General features: G+C 59.1%; 1 protein-coding gene across 7 annotated transcripts in view; it reads left to right on the top strand.

The window, feature by feature from the left end:
* BCL9L (BCL9 like) overlaps nt 1-23,710 on the top strand; it is a 66,818-nt gene that overhangs the window by 19,586 nt on the left and 23,522 nt on the right. Inside the window, exon 1 of one of the 7 annotated variants that reach the window (XM_074848683.1) lies at nt 4,010-4,026. The exons of 2 other annotated variants lie outside the window; for them this stretch is intronic. Coding sequence is in view for 3 of the 5 variants with exons in the window: in XM_074848679.1 (XP_074704780.1) it covers nt 15,966-16,040 (75 nt within the window). In the remaining 2 variants the exon portion in view is untranslated. Of the gene's footprint in view, nt 1-4,009; nt 4,027-12,851; nt 13,004-15,922; nt 16,041-19,479; nt 19,775-23,710 lie in introns of those variants that run through there. 4 more of the 7 variants (XM_074848682.1, XM_074848679.1, XM_074848676.1 and 1 more) reach the window with 4 other exon arrangements.

Genomic DNA, 23,710 nt, shown 5'->3' with positions numbered 1-23,710 from the left:
GTTCACACCCTAAATGCTCTAGAACTTTTTTGCCAGTTTTTCAACGTGTTTTGGTGTTTTAGCTGGGCAGATGGAGTGATCGGTGCCCCACCACCACCGTGACCTGGGTCTTCATTACCTTGGAAATTCCTTTTGCGGTGTTTGGTATTTTCTGCGGTGCAATGTTGTAGGTGTTGCTACGTCTCCCTGCCCCCAAAAGTCCCTTTCCTCTTTCCAGACCCCCCCACTGGAAAAAAAACAAAGGCGGCAGCTAAAGGAAAGCTTACTCAGAAACTTGAAACCGTGGTTGTTCAGTTAAAGAAAGTGAAATAGTTACAGTTTCTACTTTAAAGCCCTCCGCCTTCTGCGTCTGGCCGTGTTGCTGTCGGAAGGTGCCTCTCTGGCCGCTGGGTGATAGAGGGGACGGGCAGCTGCGTGAAGCGCCCGGGCTGTCGCCGGCCTGGAAGTACGGAGCTCGCCGGGCTACGCTGCTCCAGGGTGGGTGCCAAGGATGCGCTGGGGTTGCTGTGGGCCTTGCTTGTGCTGGCTCGGAGTCCCAAAGGTCCAGGCTCTGCTCAGCCTTTGACTTTTCTATTGAGTCATCGACCCAGCTGGCACCACGTCTGTTCCGGGGGGGAAAAAACTTTGCTTTTCCTTCTCCACGCCGCTGTTCTCTCCTGCTGAAATGCTGCGAGCGCTCTCCCTCCCAGCAGTGGTTGCTGTGCGGAGGGGTGCGGAAGGGAGCGGTAGCGAGAGAGGAGGCTCTTGGTTCCCTCTGTGGGGAGCATCTGCCATGTCCCAGCCAGTGGCTGTTTCTGGCTCCTGCAGAGACGTTGCTCTTTGTGGCTTACCTCGGTCACCTGCCGCCGGTCGCAGAGTCCTGAGTAAAAGACGGGTCCTGGGATTGTTTCCCGTGCCCTGTCTCTTGTCGGTACAGTGTCCAGCTCAGCGCGGACGTCAGGACGGCCTTTGCTTCTTTGCGCTGTCGCAGGTGATTGCATCAGGCTTGGCTGCTGCTAAGAGTGAAAGCTTTGAGCCGCCGGAGCGCTCGAGGGCGTCTCTGTGTCCCCCCGTGGTCCAGATGTGCTCTTGCTGGCTCTAGTGGTGTGTTCCAACTGCTGCGATGGGTTTTAAGCTGCTCGGGTCTAGCTGCTTTCTGGGGACGGCACAGGCTGGCTTCCAGCTCTTAATTCCTATGGGCTCCATCCAGTTTTAAATACCCCGACTGACGGATCTCCCAAGCAGGCCTCGTCGGGGGAGCGAGTCCCCTGCGGAAATGCACGAGTCTGCCGTTCCTGCCTGGGAATGCATCAGGGTCTGCTGCCCCGCTGAGCCTGCTCCTGAGCGGGGGACTGCTGCCTCCCGCAGCAGCACCGGCTGTCCCCCGGAAGCCTCAGCCCAGCAGAAGCCCAGAGCTTGCCCCGCCAATGTAATTTTCCTTGTGCTGGTGCTCTTTTGGCAAAGACCCAGCATCACGCCGGTGCCCTGGATGAGAGGGAGCGTAGGAGAGTTGTGCTACGTTTGTGACTACTTTTGGTGTTTTTAACAGGAAACGTGGTACGTAGATGCATGGGTATATGATACAACGAAGGGTAGAGATACCTTAGCGACGTGATGCACGGATGCAGCAATATTTTGTCAGTGTTACTTAAGCTGCATCAGCGAAGTGCTCGGAGGACTGCCAGCATGACTCTTCTGGCAAATGAAAATCTAATGCAGGTCAGGACTCGGTGTCGCTCAGCTCTCCTTTCCTCCCAGGAAGAGCTTGACTGGCAAATGCGTCCTCTGGTGATCTCGTGCGCAGTTCTGTGTTTCCAGGGGCTGCGGGAGCACTGGATACTGACTTTGTGTAGTTGATCTCCATGAGATTAAAACTACCCTACCAGGTTTCTCGTAGCGCTGAAGCTGTGGAAAAACGCACCAGTCTTGGAGCAAGGGGCCCAGGAAGCACTGCAGCTGCTTTGCTTCTCAGTTGTGCGTTTCCAGCAGCTCTGTGCGGTGCAAGGGGTGAGGACGGCTGGAACAGTACTCCTCAGTTCTTCCTGACTTCTGTTTCGAAGCTGCATGCTGCTTTTCTGGTGGGTCGGTCTTTGCTTCTCTGGTTTGGCTTCCCTTCTGCGAGCAGCACCCCGGGCAGCCTCGGGTGGAAGGCACCCAGGAACTGTTACCAGAGGTTGGCGGGGATGGTTTCTGTTGCTGTATTTTGCCCTTCTTCGGCCTCTCCCTGGGAGGCAGCACCAGCCAAACCACGTGGCGTGGATGAGAGGCACCCTTCCTCCTTCTGTGGTGCCTGTTCCAGGTCATCCGCTTGGCACCAGGCCCTTCCTGGGAATGGGGAGCAGGTTTTGTTTTCTTCCTACCTGATTTTCTGTGAAACTCAGAGGTGGAGAGCTGGTGATGGATTTTGTTCTAATTGGGACCACTTCACGGTGGTGTTTGCAGTTGCCACGGGGCTGTACTGGCAGGAGCTGGCGTAGAGGAAGCCGTTAGTGTCACTGGCACTGCTTTTGATTTAAGGAGAGCCACGCTATGGAGCGGCGGCTCGCCTGGAGCCCTGCGCGCTCCCTGCGTCTTTGGCGAGCGGTGCGGTGCTTGTCGGTGCTCTGGGCAGTCTGGTCCTGGGTGCGGCAGCAGAGGAAGCACGGGACGCCTCAGGGTGCCTATCCAGACCTGCACCGAGCTATGGGAACAACTGTGCTGCTGTTGGGCGTCCCGGCTGGCTCCAAGTCCCACTTGCTTGGACCCGGACCTCCCTTCCCACCCTGCACTCCTGCTGCCCCTCTTCCAGGGCGTGGGACAGGCTGCCAGAGATGCGCAGCTCCTGAACGGGCAGGGCGGCCTCGGTGCTGGCTACAATCCTCTGCTGGAGAAAGCGGCGTGAGGGCGATGGGCTGCAGCACCCTGAAGAGACGAGTGGGAACCTGTTCTGCTCTCGCTGGGCACGGCCAGCGGGATGAGGCCTGCTTCCTGCTCGCTCGGCTTGTCCCAGAGAGCCAGGCTGGTTCCTTGGCAGCTGCTGGTGCCTGGGCACAAGTGGCTCCACTGTACCCCAGCGTCCTTGCTGGATTGCTGGATGGGTGCATCGGGTGGTGGTTTCCAGCCCCTCCGCGCTGCCAGCATTGGGAGGGCAGGGCCTTCGTTGCCTGGTGTCTTGACCTGCTGGGTCTTTCTGGGTGGCTGCAGGCAGAGGAATGTGCTACCTGTGCCTGGGTGTCTTCGGGAGACCGTGCTCCCCTGCCGGGGGCAGATCGTGTGCCAGCTTCCGCTGGAGCTGCCAGAGAAAACGGTGCTTTGTTCACCGGGCTTTGCTTCCACCGAGAGCAGCAGCAAGGTTTGGGGTTTGGTTTTCTTCCGCTGCGACTCAGGATGCCTTGAATCCCAGCTAGGGATGATGGGGGTAATCGCCTCAAGATGGCTCTAAGATTGGGCTGTGCGCTGTGCCCAGAGGTGGGGCGTCACCCTGTTTGGTGAGGAGCTCTGCCGGAGCCAAGACCTGGGCCAGAAGCCAGGTTTGTGATCCGTGCCAGAGAGGGCGAGACTTGGAAAGCGAAGCAGAGCTCCTCCTGTGTGAGAGATGGCCTGAAATACCGAGCAAAACCACAGAGTGCTCCTTGTTCCTGCCTGTGCCTACTGGTCTTCCCTCTCCCTGAAGTATGCGGGAGGCCACAGAACGGACCTGCTAGGGAGTGGGAGGGCTGCGCTCCTCGGGCACCTCTGCTCCATCCTGCCTCTTCGGGCTGCTGGTTGAGTTGGTTTTCTGTGGTCGTCTTTTCTTTTTTTTTTCCCCTTTTAACCCTGCCTTTCCCACTGTTGTATCTTCCCCATCCCTGTCCTTGCTGCTGCTGGTTTGAGGGCCACCTCCTTGCAGTCAGAGCAATGCTGCGTGCAGTTCTGCTGCTCCTTCTGTCACGGCTCGGCTGAGCAGCTTTCCTTCTCCTTGCTCGGCCGCTTACCGCAGCGGCTGAGGAGAGGAATGGGCCAGGATACGGTTTGTGTAGAAGATGCTCCGCCGCACCAACTGTTTACAGACTCTGTACTTCTCAAAACGTAAGCACAGGAAATGCCAGGCTCTGCTGGGGTCTGCGCGAGCAGCGCGGCTCCTGCGCGCCGGGTGTCTCGCAGCCGCTGGCGGCAGCGATGTTCTGTGCTGTCACAGGCCAGAGGAGGTTTCTGCTCTGCAGAGGCAAGGGCTTGGGTTTTTTCACCTCCAAAATAGAGACTGGGAGGAAAAGTGAAAGGAAATGACTTAACCAAAGACAGGAAGGGAATATGGGCCAGAGCTAGGGACAGAAGCCAGGATTCCCAATTCCTGCTCATTGCTCCGCTCCTACTCAGCTGCCTCTCTGGGTCCCGGCCCCCTGTTCGATTCCCGGCGTGAGGGGGTTGTTCCAGCCCTCTGAGAAGCTGGAGGTCGGGAGCTTCTCTTGTGAAGTATCCTCAACGCTCGGTGTGTCTCTGAGCTGTCCAGTCCCTGAGCGTCTCATTGCCAGGATTTCCCCAGGTGAGAAAAGTGTGAGTTAGAAAGCTACAACTGGCGTGGTTACAGCAGCAGTCGCAAACCGTGCCCGTGGCTAGTGGCTCGAGCATCTGGTTCTCCGAGGAGCACCGTGGTCCTTGTCCGATGCGCGCTCTGCAGAGAAGCGCCACTCTCCCAGAATGCTGTACCCTTGTCTGGAGGGCCATACCCGGGTTTCACTTGAGGGTTAAAGCTAAGGGAAGCTGTTCCTCTCTGCTTGCAGTGTGTCCCCTCCTGAAGGCACTATTCCTTGACTTGCCACCCGGGGCTTGGTAACTGCCTGATGGGGTGTGCGTCAGTTGCCCGGGTCTGCAGGCGGGGACTCTGAAGCATTGCAGTCTTCCTAATAGAAAATGTGTTCTCAGGATCCTCTTTGGAAGAAAGGTCCTGCTAAATAGCCATGTACCAGTGAGCAGCTGTGCTCCCCTTCGGAGGGGAAGGGGTTTCAGCAGTGGGCGCAATGACCGCGGCTTCGTTCTGTCGTTACACGGTACTGGGCTCCTGGCTGCTTGGGGCAGGCAGGGTCGAGGCTGCAGTCAGGAGGGGATGCTGGCTTATCGGAAGGCGGTTGCAAGGGTCCTGAGCAGCTGCACTGTGGGTCTCCATGCTCAGGGCAGCGAGGAGCCCAATGGGGAGCTCCGAAGGGCAGTCGCTGGGAGCAAGGGCTGCGTCTCTGGGCGGCTCTTCCCGACAGCAAGCTGGCCAAGGCAGTGGAAACCCCCGCAGCACTGGAGCTCTCACCACTTCCTCGGCAGGATTTGTTCCAGCACCGGTCTGCAGCGGAGGGTCGGGCCAGACGGGGCCTGAACGGAGCGGGTCTGGCCACAGGCGAGCCTCGAGCACGGCAGTTAGGCTGGGCTGAAAGCGGCCTGTGTCCTGCCTCTGTGCAGCCTTGTTTGAACTTTTCTCTGGCAAGGAGCAAAAGGAACCGGGGAGACCTAGGGCTGGTCCAAGCAAGTTTCCTCTGCTCTCCCCGCCCCCAGATGCAACGGGGGAACGGCAGCAGCTCCAGACTGCCGTCCCGGAGCGGAGCAGTTTTGGGGGGGCCTTGGTCACAACAGCTTTTGAGCAAACTCTTTTTGCCTTTGGTGTTCCCTGCCTCTTGGGCTGCGAGGCAGGGAGGGGGAAGTGAAACTGTGGTTCAGAACAAGCCCTCTGGATGGCAAGAAAATCGCTGAGTAGCTGGTTTCCAGGTTGCCGAGGTCCTAGCCAGGGCCCGGCGCAGCTGCCAGAAGCAACAGGCTTGGAATTTCCTCTGCCTGGTGCCAGCTCCTCTTGGGCTGGCCACAGCACCTCTGCTGGGGCTGGGGCTCCTCTCGAGCCCCGCGGATGGGACGCTCCCAGAGCAGGGGTTACGCCAGAGCTGGAGCTGGCCCCCTCGCTCTCCCGGCCTGGTTTCTATTTTCTTTTCCAGGGTCCAAGCTGTTTTGAATTATGCAGCTTGTGCCTCCCGCGGGGCTCCTTGAGCAGCCGCCTAACGAGCTGAGCTCCTGACAAACTTTGCTCTGGCTCTGGCTACGCTTGGAAAATTTTACAGCCTTTTCAGAAAAAGGAAATGCCAGGAAAGGCCTGTCTCTTCTTACTTTTATGAGGGGGTCCCAGTTGAGAGGGGGTGAGATGGGTTTGGAAAAGAGGACAGGAATGATTTTGTATACTGCAGTGTATACACTTTCTAGGGATGGGGGTGAGCGGGCTTGGTGCCTCCCGCCGGAGCGGGGGCGAGACCCACCGGGCTCTCGGAGGGGGCACGGTGGGTGCAGGGAAGCAGCCGCTCCTCTTCTACAGGGGGGTGGTGGTCTGCGTCTTCCAGCTGCCAGCGTAGCTACTGGCTGTTTAATCTTCGCTAATTATGCTTCTTCTGAATGGCAGTGTTTTTTATTTCTACTGCGGTCGCAGGCGGAGGCTCCTGCACGTGGGTGCGCTGCATGTCGGTCAGCGAGGCTCATGGGAGGCAGCGCCGCTGACACTGGGCTGGTGGTCTTCCTGTCACGGGGGACGGCAGAGTGCCCGGGCAGGGTGCCAGCGGGTGCGGGGCTGTAGGAGCGCAGGTGCCGCCAGTACAGTGTTCGACTTGGAAGGGATGGTCTTGTGTAATTTGCCCCTTTGGCTGAGCAGCCATGTTACAGTAGGAGAAACCGGGACACAACATAAGCTGTGACTTGCCTGCCTTTCCTTGGTAAGACGATGCCGGGAAGAGAGCTGGGAGCCCTCGGTTTTGGGTAAACTCCCCCTCGGTGAGGTGCTGGAGGTCTGGTTTCCTTCAGCAGAGCCCAGCAGCAGCAGCACCGATCTGCCGACAAGTGCTTCTGACTGGAGAGGCACCGGGGGTGCAGGCCGGTCCTCACCACCCTCCCCGTGAGTCCTCACAGTGTCCTAGAGCCCTTTCTGAAGGTGAAAAGGCGTCTGTGGGGACCGGGACGGGGCTGGTGGTTGGAGCCTGTAAAACTGCAGCGGCTGGGGGAGTCGTGGGGCTTCTCCAGTGGGAGAGCTCAAGGTTTCTGTGCCATCCGTAGGCATCAGCTGCTGCCAGTCGTGGTGGATGAGCATCAGCCGTGGGCAGCGATGGCTCTGGGTGGAAGGAGCCTTGCGCTGGTCCTACTTTGAGGGCTTTGCCTGTTCCGCCTGTCAGGAGTGCGGCTCTGGATAGCTATTTGATTTGGCAGCCTGTGCAGGCCTGGCAGGCCCGAGAGTGGGATGCGGGCACCAGAACCGTGCCCTCCTCTCCCTTTTTTTGTCACTCCACCCATCACCAGCTTTCTGCTGATTTGGGCAGGAGGAAGCACCTCCCCGGGGCTGCATCCCCTCCTCCACCTGGAGAATGAGTGATATGTCCCCTTTCCTCTCTTGGGGCTCGTGGGCAGGAGCTGAGATTGCCTTTGACAGTGGAGGCCAAGCGCCTTCGCCCTGCTGCTGGGAAACATGAGCGTGGCCCTTCTGTTGGCTTCTCGCAGAGATGAGCTTCTCTGTCCCAGCTCCTGCGCAGAGCTCGAAATGTGGGGGGGGCTGCTGGGGAAAGTGTTCAAAAAAATAAATACCTTTTTGTTATTGCTGTTTATTTCTGCAATGCCATCTGCGTATATCTGGTTTAGAATGGCTGAAGTAGATGTACTCTTTCATTCTGTGATTCAGTGATTAGTTTCCTAATATTCACTGGGGAATCCGGTTTCACGTGAACTTGACGCTGCAAAAGAAAAGTCCCAAGCCCTGTTTGCTGCCTGTGCCATGGGAACGGTACAAACCCAAAGGAAGGACAGAGAAGTGCAGGGGCATGTCTGTACTTCAGTCAGTAGCACCTTTCCTTGCACAGTGTTTCCACGGGTCAGCAGTCTGGTAATGATCTGCCTAGGCTGCCCACCTCCGTTGGACGTTGGAGATTTTCTCCTCACTGTTTTAAAGCTCTCTTTAAGAAAAACCCCCAAAAATCACAGTATTCAATTTTTGAATCCGTGCTTTGGAGCCTGTTTCAAAACACAAAAATGAGCAAACAACAAGCCCTCCCAAAACCCACACCTGGTTTTGCTCATTGAGAGTCAGTGTCATGAGTTGAAGTTGTAAACATTTCGTTGATTAAGAAAGGAGTTGCTATGCCTTCAGCAGAGCTTCAGCAAAGAAGTGTCCTGCCACTTTACAAATCTTTTAGTAGAAATGTAATTGTAGCCCTGATATTGCAGGGGCATGTGTTATTTTAGTGAGAAGAGTGATTTACCCACCTGAGCAATTGTGCAGACGGGACCTCAACTGTGAGCAGCTGCTCCCCGCCCCGCATAGCGGTTTCGAAATAGTCAGACTCAGCTACTGGGGACAAATGTTTATCCTTGAGTTTATTATGCTTTTTAATTGAAAGTAATTTCACAAAGTCCTCGTCTAATTAAAATGTATTACTTTTATTAGTGGGATTTAGTCTTTTTCCCCTTAGTTTAAGGGCTCTGGGTATTTTTACTGATGCTGGTATGGACCCCTGTGCAAGAAATCTAAGGCTATTGCCATAAGAGGCTGCCTTTCGTAAGTACTTTCCCCAGAACCTCCAGCAGTAGCCTGCAGGCCCTCAGAGGGCCACAGTGGGAGGTTTAGCACCAGTGAAGAAAACCAGCCACCCTAGGGTTTCCTAGTTCTCGGGCTGATGCTGGCAGTGCCGTGCTCTGACCCCTTTGGGTGGAAAGGGACGATGTTGGCATCCCTCAGGGCTGCTGATCCCTGTCTGGGTGGTGCCAAGCTTTGAATTCATCTCGCTGCAACCAGATGGAGAGGTTAATTGCTTTGTCCAACCTCAGGTTGAAACCAGATTGCAGAAGAGGGTAGCTGTAGCTGACGGTCGGTTAGCTGGAAGGAGAGAGAGGAGAGGTGAGTGTGTCCAAGAGTAATGCCCTGTTTCGGTGTTGCCCTTCCTCCAGGACCTGGCCCTGAGCGTGCTGGATGGCTGCTGGTCGGTGTTGGATCTGCGGCTGTTCCCGGCTGTGGGTGGTGCAGCGGCTGGGGCAGTGGTCGCTGTCTGCAGTGCATTTGGAAAAGCTATCGGGGGTATGCAAAGAGTTGATCTCTCTTGGGAACCGATAGAAGAATCCCAGTGGCAAACGTGCCGCTTCTCTTGCTCCCCCCTTGCCTGCCCACTGGGCACAGACGTTGCCGTGCCCGGGGCGGCTCCCTTGTCCTACTTAGCAGACTCACACTGGGACCGTGGGCGAGTGGCTGGGCTGGGGGTGAGACCCAGCAGCAGTCCTGCCAGGCGGGACGTGCTGGAGCTCAGGGAGGGGACAAGGTGGAGCAGGGACCCGGCTCAAGAAGGGCACGTGCCATCCAGGCTCCCTTCTGCACGCAGGGTCTGCATCCACGGGGTCCTCCATGCTCTGCAGAGCCACGGCGAACAGCTGACCCCGGGCTTGGGAAGGAAGAGAGGTGTGGGGGAATTGGGATTGTAGCGTCAAACCGCGGGGAATCTGCGCATCGCCTTTGGCCAGTAGGCTTGCCTAATGCCTCATCTGATTTGCATATCAACTAATTTTTATTTTAAGAGGACTTGAGTGGACCCAAGTGCCAGACTGCATCTCAGTATGCTGTAGGAGGAGCCCAGGAACTGCTTGATTTGATCTGAACAACAGGCCTGAGGGTGGTGTCACTTAATGAGCCAAAGACCCCTCTGGCTGAAGTCAGTTCCTTTCCATCTGAAACGGGCAAGTGCCGATTTTTCTGGGGGTTTTAAGGTCCTTTGGGACAGTCTGGGCAGTGAGTGAGCGTGAGAGGGTCGTGTAGGCCCTGGTGACAGTCAGGATGCTGTCCAATGGGAGGATGGCTGGCCTAGAACCTGCCGCTGCCCTCAGGTGTCCCGGTGCCACGGCACCAGTTCTCTGAGGCGCTGCTCCCTGCGGCCGTACCTCTCACCGGCCCAGCGCTGCCCGGCTCGCCGCGTCCCAGGTGCGGGACAAAACCTGCAGGAGAAGGGTGGTTGCAGGGCAGCTGCTGGATGCAGAGCTCCGCTGGTCGGCCTCACTGCTGTGGGGTTCGGAGGAAGCCAACCTCCCCTGCCCGGCGGCAGGAAACGAGAACCACGTGGGCTGCCTCTGCGCCCCGCCGACACCGCGCTCACTCCCAAAGGTGTGGCTGGGCTCGGCCTCGCTGGCTGCCCGACACGGCACTGGTGGCCCTGTTCTGTGTCCTCGGTTTGTGAAGCGAGGGGGGACGCGCAGACACCCCTCAGGGTGTGTGTGTGTGTGTGTGTGTGTGTCTCCACTTTTGGCTCCAGTGCTCCATGCCCAAAGGGGGAGGCTGCAGCCAGAGCTCCTGGGCTCTCTTCCTCTTTCTGCCGGGAATCTGCTGTGCGTCCATCCTCAGGCACTGGCCCAGGCTCTGGCTGTCGGTGCCCGGCACTTGCGTATGCCGGGAACGAAGGCAGCTCGTGGGCCATAGCGCGCTGCCTTCGCCCAGGCTGCTGTAGCCAGACTGGGCCCTGGCACGACAGCTGGGCTGGGGTTTGCAGCTGCCGCTGCTTCCCGGGGAAGAAGGGTCTGACAGTTTTCATGGCAGGGCTTTCCCTCCTGTGTTCAAGGTCTCTCGACAGTCATCCGGAGGTGTTTCTCTGACCCCCAGCGGGGGTCCTGGGACTCCCGCTTCCATCGCTGAAGTAGCGGTTATCGGAGGGAAAGGCAGCGTAAGCTTTCTGGGCAGACTGTCGTGTTTGTCCTGTTCAATTACAATGCAGCAGCAGTGGCACCAGCCGCCGCCTTCCTCCCCTCGCTGGGCTGGAGCGCTGCAGGCTCTCGGCAAATGCTGTCTGCGGACATCTGCTGCCTCCTCCCCCACCGCCTCCTGGCAAGCGGCAGCAGCTTCCCAGCGAACAGCCTGCTCTTTGCATCACCCCCCGCACGCCCGACCAGAGCTCCCTTCTGCTCTTACAGGCTCCTTCGCAGGACCTTGAAATGGTGGTTTCCCCGGTGCTGGCTCAGCTCCAAGCAGCCTTCCGTCTCACAAGACCGTAGCTGAAAAAAATCAGGGTGCCTGATGGAGGGGAAGGGCTTATTAAAGGTGATGCTTGCCCGGTTCTGGCTCATGATTCAAACCGGCAGCACTCTCCTTGGCAGGTCTCCAGCAGCGCCTGGGCCCTGAGGCAGGCGTGGAGTCTGGGGCAGGGAGCTGGGAGCCGTTTGACTGGAGCACATGTGGCAGGGTCAGCCGTGAGCCGCAGCCCCGGTGCCGGAGCTGGGGGCTCTGGTCCGGCGTCTGGCTCAGCTCTGTCCCGCACAGCTGCAGGGGGCAAAGGTGGCTGTGCTGGGTACTCCTCTGGCCCCTGCAGCGTGGAGGGAGGTTCGTTTCCTTCTGCTGTGGCCGAGCGCTGGGGTGATGTGCTCCTTGGGCGCAGAGGGCAGCAGGGCTGTGGCATTCTGGCTCCTGAGAGTAACCCGCAGGCCTGGTGGTCCCGCCATCCTGGCAGCGGGAAGCACCCTGCAAAGTGTCATCTCTGTGGCTTCAGCGTCTCGGTGGGGCTGCAGCAGGTTCTCGTCTGTGGGTACGCGCTTGGCATCAGAAGGTGCGGCCGTAGCCTGAGAGGAGATCTGTACCTCAAGCCCAGGCAGTCCCCCAGCACGACAGTCGCTGAGGTGCCCTGGCTGCACCGCGTGTGCTTCTGGCCTGGGGGCTTCTCCGGAGGCGAGAGCAGAGAGGCTGGGGAGGGATGGAGCAGAGGAATTTAATGAAGAGGGCATGAGGGGCGTAGCAAACTCCTTTCTCCTGAAACTGGTGAAGCAGTAGCTGGGAGCATGAAGGCAATGCCGGGCTGTGATCTCAGGGAAAGCCCAGGAGGAGGGCTGAGGTAGGTGGATTAGTCAGAAGAGATGGTAGAGGATGAAAGAGGATTCAGCAGCTCTGACTGTAAAGGCAGGTTTGGAAGGAGGAGCTGGAGGGATTGCAGGTGGGACATGAAAACGGGAGCTTGGAAAGATGGAATAAACGAAGCCAGTGGGGAAATTTGCCGTTTTGTACCTGGATCAGAAGAAAGATGCGAGCGCGATTCAAAGGGATTTAGACAAGAAGGCACAAGTCTGTGTTTGAAGGGAGAGGAATCATCGCCTTCGCTGTGTCCGTCTTTGGGGTGGAGGGGTGCAGAGGCACAGCCAGATCCCCCCTGCCAACTTGGAGGAAGCGCAGTGCTGTGGAGCAGCGCTGCTTGGGGTGTTACAGAGGAGCACTGCTCGGCACGCAGTTAGTTGACAGCAAGTTCTGGCCTCCCTGTTGGGTTGGTAGGGCTGCGGTCCACGCCCACACCAGGCGTCGAAGAAATGGTAGCAGGAGAGCTGGATGTCTGCTGCCTCAGGAGCCAGCGAAGTCGGCTGAGTGCCTGTGAAGGATGTGGCATAGAGATGGGGGCTGTGGGGCCCGGCTGGGGCAGGGCCTCTGGCTGACAGCGAGAGGGCCGAGGCTCTGCGGTGTCACCGGCAAAGGGCCCTGGCGTGCCCCTCGACACACCTTTAGGTGCCCGCCTGTGGCAACCGGGGCCGGTGCTGCCGCGCGGAGGGGAAGAGCCTAGAGCAGATCCGCCAGCCAGAGCCGAGTCGAGCGCTCGGGTCTCCTGTTTGCCTGGGCAGTAACCGCAGGCCCCTCCTCCTCGTCGGCGCGGCGCTGAGCACGAAGGAGATGAAGCGAGGGAAAGATGGGGCATGCGTCTGAGAGGAAGATGAGAGATGCTGCTGAGAAACAGAACTGAGCTCCCTTCCTCTTTGTGTGCTGGCGGATACTCGGTGGGGTGGGGGCAGCGGGGCTGGGCTGCAGGCCAGAAACGCTCGCACACGTCCCCGGGAGGGGAAGCTGAAATGCTGCAGGAAGCCATGCTCTCGCCTGCACAGGTGATCTAGAGCCGCTGCATCGCAGGGGGGAGGCAGCAAAGCCATGCCTCCCCTGGCCAGCTGGACCCCATCCCAGAGCCCGGGAGGAGGTGGCCCAGGAGATAAGGGAGCCCTGGCAGGCAGCCTCTAAAGCCCCCCCAGGGAACGGGAGCATCGCCAGCAGCTGCAGGCAAGACTGGTAGGTCCTGGTGTCCGAGGAGAGCAGAAGGTGCTGTGTGGAAGCTGGTCACTGCGTCCCCCTGGAGGTCAGCGGGGGAGAGGGGGAAGGCAGCGGGGCATGACGTTACCCTGGGAAGAAAGCACTGAGGAGTGGAGACAGCGGGAGCGCCAGGGCCCCGGAGGCCGCTGGGGAGGGCACCCTTCCCTTGAGCGGAGGAGGGGTGCCTGGAGTCTGGCAGGACCCTGCCCGCAGGAGCATTACCTCCCGAGGGTGCCCGGGTTGGTGCCCCTGGTTGTGACCTGGTGCCCGCAGGCTCCTTGGAGGGCAGTGGCGTGGCGGAGGCAGGTGTGTGGGCTGCAGGGACCGGTGCTGCGCTCGAGGAGCGCGGTACCTGGCTCTTCTCCCTTCTGCAGCGGTGCTGGGTGCCCCTCCCTGCGCTGCCTTTGCCCCGTGCCAGGGATGGTGCAGGCCGTTACCCCGGGCACTCAGCCCTCGCTCTGCTGGGCTCTGGTCTTCCCCTGCTAGGAGTCTGACTCCAGGACCTCCCCCACTGGCAGGACTTGGTTGCAGGCCGCTTGGCTTGTGGGCGGGTGGCTGAGTCCGTGCCCCGGGCGATGCCAAGGCCTCAGCAGGGCCCTGGGGAGGCGAGTTGCCTCCCCAGCCCGGCCCCATGCGGGGTGGCCGTCCCCAGCAGGTCCCAGCCGCCCTCCTCGCTACCCTCCTCTTCCCGCACTGGCGGGATGGAGCCAGGAGAGAGGGAGGGGAGGAATCTCCCCACGAAGGGTTAACGGTGCGCTCCAGCCCGCTGCTCTCAGCAGCTTGGGCCCTGCTGCAGGAGGGTGTTTAGCAGCTTGCTCCAGTTGGCGTCTTTCCCAGAATGCTTTGGAAAAGCACCGACCTCTGACCCCCAGTACAAACTGAGCCCAGCACGTGGGAGGGAGAAATTACTCCCAGACCTTCAGGCTCCAGGGTTTACAAGCTGCCTGCAATAAAGCAGCCATTTTTTCCGACAGTTACTAAATCTCCCCTTTTAGCTCTGCTGCAAACCTCTACCCATCGCTCCCCTACCCTGCCCCCAGTCCCGCGTCTTGCTCCTTCTGCTCAAATCAGAAGCATTGCCGAAGGTGCAGCCAGCCTGTTCCCCTGGGCTGGTGGCCAGGGCGAGCTCCAGCCCCCCGCCAGTGAGCGCTGCTCCTCGCTCGCCCTGCAGCGGTGGGTCCGTCCGCCTTGGCAGCTGTCCTCACGTCTGTCTGCCTGCGCTGCCTGCGTGAAGCGCCACTGGCAGCAGCGGGCTGCCCCGGTGTCTCTCCGCAGCCACCCCCGAGGGGGTCCTGCACCTGCTTCCCCTGCGGGGGGCACATCCGCACCCCCTTTGGAGCCCTGGCGAGGCTGCGGGGCACTGCTGGAGGTGATGCCGCGTCCGGGGTGGCTGGCAGACCCCGATGCAGGATTGTCTTAGTGTCCATGCTGGGGACCGGCAGCCAAAGGGCAAGGGTTTTCTTCTCGGCTTTGCTGGTGGCTGGGGCAGCTTTGGGCAAGGCCTTGGTTTTTCTGAGCCTCTGTTCTGCTATCTTGAAATGGGAGTAAGAGCCACAGGGTTTGCACTTACCTGTCGCCAGCTCCTTAGGTAACTTATTCTGCCGGCGCTCCCCGCAGTGAGCGAGGGATTAATCTCCAGGGAGGCTGGCCAGTTTCTATGGGAGATCACTGCGTGGGAGGCTCACGAGGCTTCACCAGCTAGTGTTTGTAATGCCTGCTGCAGCTGCAAAGTGCCAAGCGCTGCTTATTCACATACGATTTCATGACCATCCAGTTGTGTGGAAGTGCCGAGTCGGCGTGGGGCGGTGAGCTCTGCGTGTCTGGTGCCATGCTGAGCACGCCAGCGCGTCGTGTTGCCGCAGAGGGCGTGGGGAGCGCGTGTTCGTGTTTGTACAGCGCTTTGGGAACAGAACGCACTCATTATGAGTGGCTACCGTGCCATGGGCACTGTGGGATCCAGATAAATAAAACGGGAGCTGCTATTTCAAAACAACCTCTTCCCCGCTCCTCCCACCTCCTGTGCACATTCCTCCGGCAGGGAGTAGGCGAAGGTGGGGAGGTGCCCGCAGACGCAGCCCTAGCTCGGGCCGCAGCAGCAGGCAGCCTGCCGCACCGCGCTCTTCCTGGCAGACGCAGACACCTCGACGCAGCAGGTCGCCCTGGCCTGGCCACGCTCCCCGGCGGGTAGATGGCACCTGCCTGGGGACCCAGAGTACTGTCTCTGGCCCTGGAGGGAGCTGGAGGGAACCAGCTCTGGGGGCAGCCCCAGAGCCTCAGGCTTTCGCTGCAAGCTCTTTGCCGGGAGCAGGGCCGCGGCGGAGTCTCGTGCTGCGTGTGGCACTGGCGGCACGGCGGCAGCCGGCTTGCGCTGCGCCTCGCTCTGCGCCGGGGCCCTGGGCACAGTGTGACAGGGAAGCCATTTTCCTAAGCACGTCTCAGGCCGGCTAGGATCTGCTCGACACGCAACAAAAAAGCACATTCATCCGAATCCCCTTCTCTCCCCTCTCAGAGAGCTTGGTTTTGTTTTTAAATCTATATGGCAGGCGACCAAACTGGCTGAGTCAGTCAGCTGGCTGGCCACCAGAAGTAAAAATGCGGTTTTGTCCCCTCCCTCGTTCCCCCCTCTTCCCCCCACGTTTTTTTTTTCTCCTTCACTTAGCGACAGTTTCATGTATTGACAACAAACCTTTTTCTGCCTCCTTCTCTCTCAGGGCTGGGACAAGTGGAAGCTGGTTTTTATTTTCAGAATCAGTCTAGTGGGAGAAGGTGCAGGATGGCAGCCTGGTTTTGCCTTCATGCTTCTGCCTGCAGTGATGCTGCCTGGGAGGAGGGGGAGCTGCCTGCTGCACCCAGGCCTCCCCAGGCTGGTGTCAGCGTCTGCTCTCATATGGACAATGAGTTGAAGGGGCACGGGGAGAGGTGAAGTGTCTTGCCCACGGCCATGCAGGCCAGGCTGAGGAGCGAGTCAGCCAGGAGCTGTGCCGGCCGTGGGCTGGCTCTCGGGGGGCAGGAGGAGGTGAGAGGCGAAGCGTTGTTCATGAGTGTTTAGGAGTGCTCCCGGCTGCTGTGCTGCAGGTGTGGCTGGTTGACAGGCACCCTGGAGGCAGCTCTTCCGCGGGGAAGATGGGAGCCAAGGACCCTCCTGCGTGAAGGGCCTGACCAGGCACCGTGTTGTCGAGGGGGGAGTGGGGGTGTTCGGCCCCTCGCCGCAGGCTGTGTGGGCAGGCAGCCGGGTGTCAGGCACCTCATGCTGCTGGGCTGTGGGGACGGGGGCACAGGCAACTCCTGTGGACGCTGTCGCGGCGGGGTGGTACAGGAGTTGCCCGCTTGTGCTGCACGGGAGGTCGTCGCTGGTGAGCACTGACACCGCTGCCCGCCACGGGGGGATTGCACGGCCCTGTCCTGGCCCGCTGCACCAAGCTCTGGGGTGAAATGGGTGCACCTGAGCACTGGGACTCGGGTGTGGGTGCGAAAGGGTTGGGAGGCCCTGCTTGCCACGGGCAGTGTTCCTGGGCCTCCGCCTTGGTCTGTGAATTCCCAGGAAGCAGTGCCGCGCTTGGGCGCTCAGCTTTCCCCTGGGCTTTCAGGAAAGCCACCAGGCACTGTCCCACCTCGTGCTCCCGCCGTGCGTCTCCCTGCACTCAGACGTAGCTGGGCTTGGGCAGGAGGAGGGTGCCTGCACAAGGGGTGGGTTTGTGCCCCGTGGCCTGCGGTTTGGCCGTCAACATCTTCACTCCCTGGGCATCCAACTTCTGCAGCCCATCTGTGAGCAGCCTTGTGACCCGCTCCCAGGGTGGAGGGGAGGTGGCGCAGGGGGTGAGGCAGGTGTGGCGTGAGTGCTGCCAGCTCGGCGCGTTGCTTGCGGCGAGCCCGCGTCCCCGCCCGAAGTGCCTGACAGGTCGTGGGGTCTGGCCGTGTGTCCCAGCTCCCAGGGGGTCACCGGGCGCAGGAGCGTGTGACACCTCACAGGAGCAAAACTCAGTGAGCAAACAAAGGAGGCTCCTCCGGGGAGAGGAGTTTTCAGATGCAAATTGGCCGGTTGGTTTCAGAGACAGATTTTCTTAATTTGTATGTTGATTTTTGCTATTTCAAATGCATAAATCACAGCAAATGCTCCAGCCCGGCTCTGGCTTCTGTGTACTTCAGCAAGAGGGCTGCATGAGAGCAAGCAGGCGGTTGGCTGCTGTACGCCATGCGGGTATCTGAGGATACCCGCGCTGGTCTGAACTAGTTTGCTGCTTCCTCCGTCATCTATCGCTGCTCAATTGCGAGACATGCTTCCAAGGCAGCAAAAGCAGGGAAGGGGGGAAATTGATTGACTGTTTTTTATTTTAGCAGGAGAGGATGTGATGGGCTAAGAAATGTGGAAGGCAAAATAAGTCCTCGGGAATATTTTGCTCCGTTGAAATGAAGGGAACTTAAAGGTGCACAAGGAGGCTTCAGAACACAGTGGGGAAAGTGCCTGCAAGCTCCTGGTAAGGCTGAGCCTCTTTGCCACGTGTCACGTGGGGGATGCAGACGCGAGGGGAACGATGGCTGGCTTAGTCCCTGGAAGGGGTCTCTCTGCACACGTAGTTGTGCCCCCACTTCTTCTCCAGTGGTCGGTGACCCTGCCTGTACTCTGCAGCTGGAGGCAGCTGTGGAAACGCTGTGGTGCGCTTGCATCTGCGGTTCATGCAGGAGCTGTGGTAGCAGGGCAGAAGCAGTGAGGAAGAGTGAGAAGTGCTGGTGGGATCTGGTGTGTGTTGGCAGAGATTTCTGGGGCTGGAAATGAGTAGAGAGCAGTGGATGCTGCACGTTTGCTGGGCACTGAGGGAAGGAGCTGTGAGGTCAGGAGGTAGCTGCTGGGGATGCATCTCCTGCCTTCAGTCTTCAGCCTGTCCTCACCATCTCTTTAAGAGCTTGTGCCCGCAGGGGCGAGGAGGTGTGGGAAGAGGAGAGCTCTGTAGCAATACCCGAGTGTCTCTGTGATGGAGTAACTGTGCCTGATGTAGCCATGCTTTTTCCTTAAACTTATCTGCGGTCATTCACTCGGCAAACGTCTGGGACAGACGACGAGCAGGAAAGGTTTGGAAGGGAACACAGTAACTTGGAGGGACCTACTGACTGCTGGCACCCATGGCCGGGTGCTGAAGCAGGGACCATTATTTTCCACCAAACATGGAGCCTGCTGGGGGCCTGAGCTGGTACAGGAGCTGTCTGCGTGCCGTGCTTTTGGAAGCTGTCTGTGTTAGTGGGTACTGACTGGATCCTGGTACTTACCTGTTTGCTTTTGCTTTTGTTGGTTTTGCTGGAGAGAAGGAAACAAGACTTGTCGGCTCCATTTCGTCCTGGTCAGAGTCCTTTTCTGGTTCTCAGGCCCTTGCCTGGTTGGATTGCAACCCTGTGGGGATCTTGAAATCCCAGTGCTCTTTCTGAGAGAAAGGGTTGGGGGGGAATAATCCCGAGAGGGATCTGCTGTTTACATACTTTCCACCTCATGGTCTGAAACCTCTGACACTGTCTGGCCTTCAGCCCCCCTGGCTGTGCTGTGCTCCTCAGGATGCTGGTGCTGCCCTACCACCATTCGTGGCATTCCTCCACCCAAGAACATGGTTTTTAACGTTGGGGGAGTAGAAGAGGGCGGCATCCCTGAGGGACTGCTGAACTTCCACACCTGCTTACATTCTGCTCCCGGGGCAGGCGACTGGAGTTTGGCACAGTCTGTTTCTAACCTCATCACCAGGACAGACGCTTGTAACAAGGTCTGACCCATAGGCAAACTTCTAAACAAACACAAACTCCTGCATCAAATCAATACCTGGATCAATGGGGTTTTTCCCTCTGTCAGAAATAGAGTCTGTGTTGACTCAGTCTGCTGAGGCTGTTTCCCAGCACATCTCCCAGCCAAACCCTGAAACGAAGAGCTGGAATTTCAAGCTCTTTCCATTTACATTGTCACCTGAGTTTAAGGTGTACCTGCATTTTAGGCTTCTAGGAAAGTCTTGCTTATAGTTCTTCAAGCTAGCTGGCTATCTGGAGGGGTGAAAGAGACTGGGCAGCTTGGCAAACCTTGAGTAAAACTGTGGTGGTATGTATGTGCTGCCCTCTGACCTTCCTGGGTCAGGTTCCCTTTCGAGCACTCCAGGAAAAGCTGAGTGACGCTCGGTAGTGCAGCACTCCGCCGTGGCAGGCTCAGTCCCTTCCGCAGCCCGCGTGTGCAGGTGCAGTCCAGGAGATCCCCCACCATGTTCTCACCGGTGGGCTCTGCATGCACGTGTGTTGGGCGGGGAGGCTCAGCTCTGCGTGTGCCGCCTCGTGCGGGTGTTTCCCCACCACGTCGCCGTGGGGGTTAGCGACTGGCAGAAAAAGAGGCAGCCCTGTCCCGTACCGCAGCCAAGCGCTTCTGTGTTTGAGGCTCTGTCTATAGTTTTACTCGGTCTGGAAGGGAAAAGCACTCTTGTGGAAGTAGTTAGAGATGAAAACCTAGCTGCTGTCTGATCCTCGGGCTGGACGCGGGCTGTCCCCTCCCTGTGCTGTGCATGCAGATCGCCCCGTGACGCGCTGTCGGCAGGGCCGGCAGCCAGGGCTGCGCTTCTTTGTGATGGTCCCCCGTGAGCAGCGGGTGTTTGAGCATGAGCTGTGCTCGGCAGGGCGCAGGGGGACAGCGCTGTGCCCTGAGGATGCTCGGCAGGACGGTCTGCTCCTGGACAGTCTGTCCGGATTTGGGAGCTGACAGCTCGTACCCCACTTTGCCTTGTGAGCATGAAGGTGATTGTTGTCTCCTGGATTTGCCCGTGTGGAGCAGGGTCGGAGGGGCGAAGCGACCGATGTCTTTGGTATTTGTGAAGAGCTATGAGAGACTCAGAGCCCACTCTGCTCTGAGAGAAAGCTGTCATGTCTGCAGGAGGAGCCTTGCCCTGGCGCTCTCTGTGGAGCGCTTGAGGAAATCCTGCAAGCCCCAGCTGGATGCGAGCAGGGTGGTGTGTCTCCAGCCTCATGCAGATCAGGCTTTACTTGCTTTCGCAGCGAGGTTCTGGTGCCCGGAGGTGGGGTTGCTAAATTTGCTGAGCCAAGCGTCGAAGAAGAGAACCGGCGTCCTCCCTGCCCTGCTGTGCTGCGGGGCAGGCTCGCTGTCTGGGTTGCAGCGCCGGGGCCCTGGGACAGCCCGGGTCACGCTGCGGAGGCGCCCGGCCGCGTCCTGCAGCGCCGCCGTCCCGCCGGGGACGAGGCCACGACAGGACCCCGCCGTCACGGCCCTGGCAGAGAGGCTGCCACCTTCTCTCACGCCCCCGCGGCGCTGCAGGCGCGCACACGCGTTCAGAGGCAGGTTCGTACCGGCGTGAACATGCTCGTGTGGATTCACGTGGGCCTGCGGTTAGGCGGGCACACCCACGTCGACATGGATGCAAATGGAGCCGTGCTGGTGCGGGCCTGCTCGCTGTCACAGAGGCAGACGTGTTCGTATTCGCACGGCTCCAGGCTGGTGCCGGCACAGGCGCACGCATACATGCTCCTGTGCTCGCAGACGCGGGCGACAGAGCTCAGCCACAGTGCCGGTCTATTTTTGGGAGCACTCCTAAGAATTGTAAGCGTGTTTCAGATGTTAGAGTCTTAGATGGGGGAAAGCTAGAACAGATGGCTGGAGGGTTCAGAGCAGCAGCCCTGCTGAGAACAGATATTTATAGGCAGATTTAACCCTTGTGTGGTCTCTGGAGCCACGTTTAAAGGAACAGCGTCTGAAGCGAGTGTTGTAGAGCCAAGCAGTGACCTCTGAGGGTGTGCTGCCCTATCTGGTTTCTGTGAGCCAGTTATCAGTGTAGTCTGGAAATCCCGCCTATGCTCTACCTCTTTCTCAAGCGCAGGGATGCAGCTTTCCCTAGACCATAGAGCCTGGTTTCTGTAAGCCTCGGTGAAACTGGGCCAGCTGTGCTTACTGCTTGCTGTCCGAGCTGGGGCAGCGGGTACTGTGGCTGCCCTGTGCTTGCGTGACCAGCAGAATGAGGACAAAGATTGTTTTGTCCCTCTTGCCCTGATTTATTTTTCTTTTATTTTCTTTTTTTTTTTTTCCCCTCTTTTTGCCAGAGGTTACCCGGATTCCTCCTTTTCCTTGTTGGAAGGAGGGACTGTGTTTTCTTTCAGGCATGCTGTCTTGTAGAGAGACGCAGATTAAACCCTGCCCTGTCAGATCCGACTGATGTTTTTACCTGCCCTCTTCTTGGGCCCTCTTGCTTGAGTATTTAGGGAAGAGAAAAATCCATCTGCAGGCTGCACTGGTTTATTGAACAGAGCAGGCTGCAAAGTGAGGAGCACCGCATGTTTACGTTGACAGATCTATTTGTAGCCCTTTCTTTGAGAGCAGCCAGCCTCCTATTTGGGACCTGAAGGAGTTGTGTTGTATTTAACGTGTATGGTGTGTCTTGAAGTGGGCTTGGCGGAGCTGCAGGAGAGAGTGATCTGGGGGCAAGGAAGAAAACTATGCCCTCAGGTGGGAAATGTAAAGACATGACACAATGGTTACCTGGGAGTTGCGTTGGGGAAGGCTCCAGCTCTGAAAGCCTGAACTGGGGTACAGACCTGGGGAGCTGCATGAGTTAGCTCAGGCTGCTTGTCAGCCCAGCTCTGGGAAAATTAGGGAGCAGTGGTGCTCCTGAGCTAGTGCGGGACCCTGGGAGACCGGATGAAAAAGGAACAGAGGAGGGGACTCCTGGCAGAGTTGGTGCTGCCAGGTCAGAGGATTGTGCTGGCCTGTATTTGTTGTGCTCCTGAAAATGGGGAGACTGGGTCTAGTTGTGAGATGGTGGAAGAAGCTGGAGCGTTGAGTGGAAGAGGGCGTATCACCTCCCATACGGAGAGGCGGTGGGTCCTGTAGGGTTCCAGCTGCCGCGGTTCTGCGCGGCAGCACGCATGGCCTGCACCTGGGCTGCACCTTCCCCTGCTCAGGACTTGGACTCACCCAGATGTTCGGAGCCGCGCCATGCAGCACGGCCTGCAGGCCTGTGCCCAGCACGGGGGTCCCAGGGAGGCAGGGCCCAGCGGTACAGCTTTTCACTTCTCTTTGCACTGCGATGCTCCCGTGGACGAGCCGGAGCTGCTGCTGATGCTGGAGGCAACATGCAGTGGCCGTAAGTCGGGCTGTTCCTGGCCCAGGGTTTCACGCAGATGCTCAGCGTGCACTTCAGTGAGATGAGTTTGTTGTTGTGTTCCCTGGTCCCGTGCCCAAGGGGGCATGAGGCTGTGCTGGGAAATCTGGGAGCGTGACAGAGTGCCGGCCTTGCCTTGGCGTGGGACTTCCCAGGGCTGCCGCTGCACCGGGGATCAGCTCCGTGTCTTGGGGGTGTCAGTTTGGAGCATCCTGAGCTCTCTTTGCACTGACGTGCTGGGGCCGGGAGATGCAAATCTGTAGGAGAGTGGGAGTATGTTGGAGCTACTTGCTGCCTCGCTTATTCATGCCCGTTTCAGGTTTCAGACGGTGGAGGCTTGGAAAGCAGTCCCTGCCATTCCCCCCACAGGCGGCTGTTCCCACTGCTCAGGTGTGTGTCCCGCTGGGGAGTTCTCAGGTCTCCCGGAAGCTCTTGGTCCCAGGTCAGCACTTTGCACCCACTGTCAAAATGTGACTTTGGGGTGAGAAAAATCTGGTGCCTCCTGCTCCAGTGCTCCCACAGCACATCCTGGGAGCGCAGCTGATCCTGCTGGAGACCCAGGTGCGGTGCTGGCAGCGCTGGCAGCGCTCGGCAGCCGGCTCGCAGTCTGGTCTGCTGCGTACTGGTGTCGGCTGGCAGCTTTGTGCCTGTGGCTGTCTGACTGCATTTTGTACCCAGACAAATTGGTAGGAGTGAGGTTGCTCGGCAGGGCCACCGGGCATGCTGGCATGGCCTTCCTGCGGCTGGGCTGGCCCTGTTTTCTTCCAGGGCCCATGGGAACGGCTGGCCGCCACCGCTCTCTCCCTACCTGAGTGGAGGAGGAGAGTGCGTGGCAGTAGCGACCCACCCAGTGGGTAACTGCCAGTCCCGGGGATCTGCCCACACTTGCCTGGCCTCCCACAATGGCCCCATTGTTCCTGAGAGGGCAAGGAGGAGGCTGCCTCCAGCTCCCTGGGCATCGTTAACCCTCTGCCTGCCAGCAGCAGCCCGCAGGGCGCACATAGGGTAGGAGGTGCCCTGGGCAGGTGGAGGAGGAGCTCCCACCACCCACCATTTCGAGGAGGGGAGCTGCAGGGCAGCGCCAGACTCTGCCAGCTGCCTCCAAACCCGCCGCTTGCTGCTGTTTTGAGGACAGCTAGCACATGCCTGTGGCAAAGACGTGCGCAGAGAGGCAGGACCCCGCTGAGCCTCGATTTCCTCTGACGAGGCACAGGGAGGCTCTCTGCCTTCTTGCAGGCTGCTTGCTGCCGTGACCTTGCTTTGGGAGCAGTCCTTGTCCAGCCCCGGCGCGGCCGCGTTGCTCTGGCCCCGACGCGTGTGCCGGAGCAGGACGTGTCTTTAGGAATGGGATGTTTGGGGCGCTGGGGTGCTAATTCCAGTGGCTGAGGTATTGGTGTGGAAGCTGTTTAAAGTTATTCCAGCCTGATCAAAGTGCCTTCTTCCTTCCTGTCCTGTAACGTGATCGCGGGCTGTCGAGCTGCTCGTGGTCTGCTGCGGCTTCTGGTTCCTGTTGTAGGGGCGCAGCCTCAGAGGGCGCAGGCCCGCCCGGCCGGTGTGCTTGCGC

This window comes from Strix aluco, chromosome 23, assembly GCF_031877795.1.
Source record: "Strix aluco isolate bStrAlu1 chromosome 23, bStrAlu1.hap1, whole genome shotgun sequence".
Classification (NCBI taxonomy): Eukaryota; Metazoa; Chordata; class Aves; order Strigiformes; family Strigidae; genus Strix; species Strix aluco.
The sequence above is the reverse complement of the archived record's forward strand: the minus strand, read 5'-3'. Positions and strand labels throughout refer to the sequence as shown.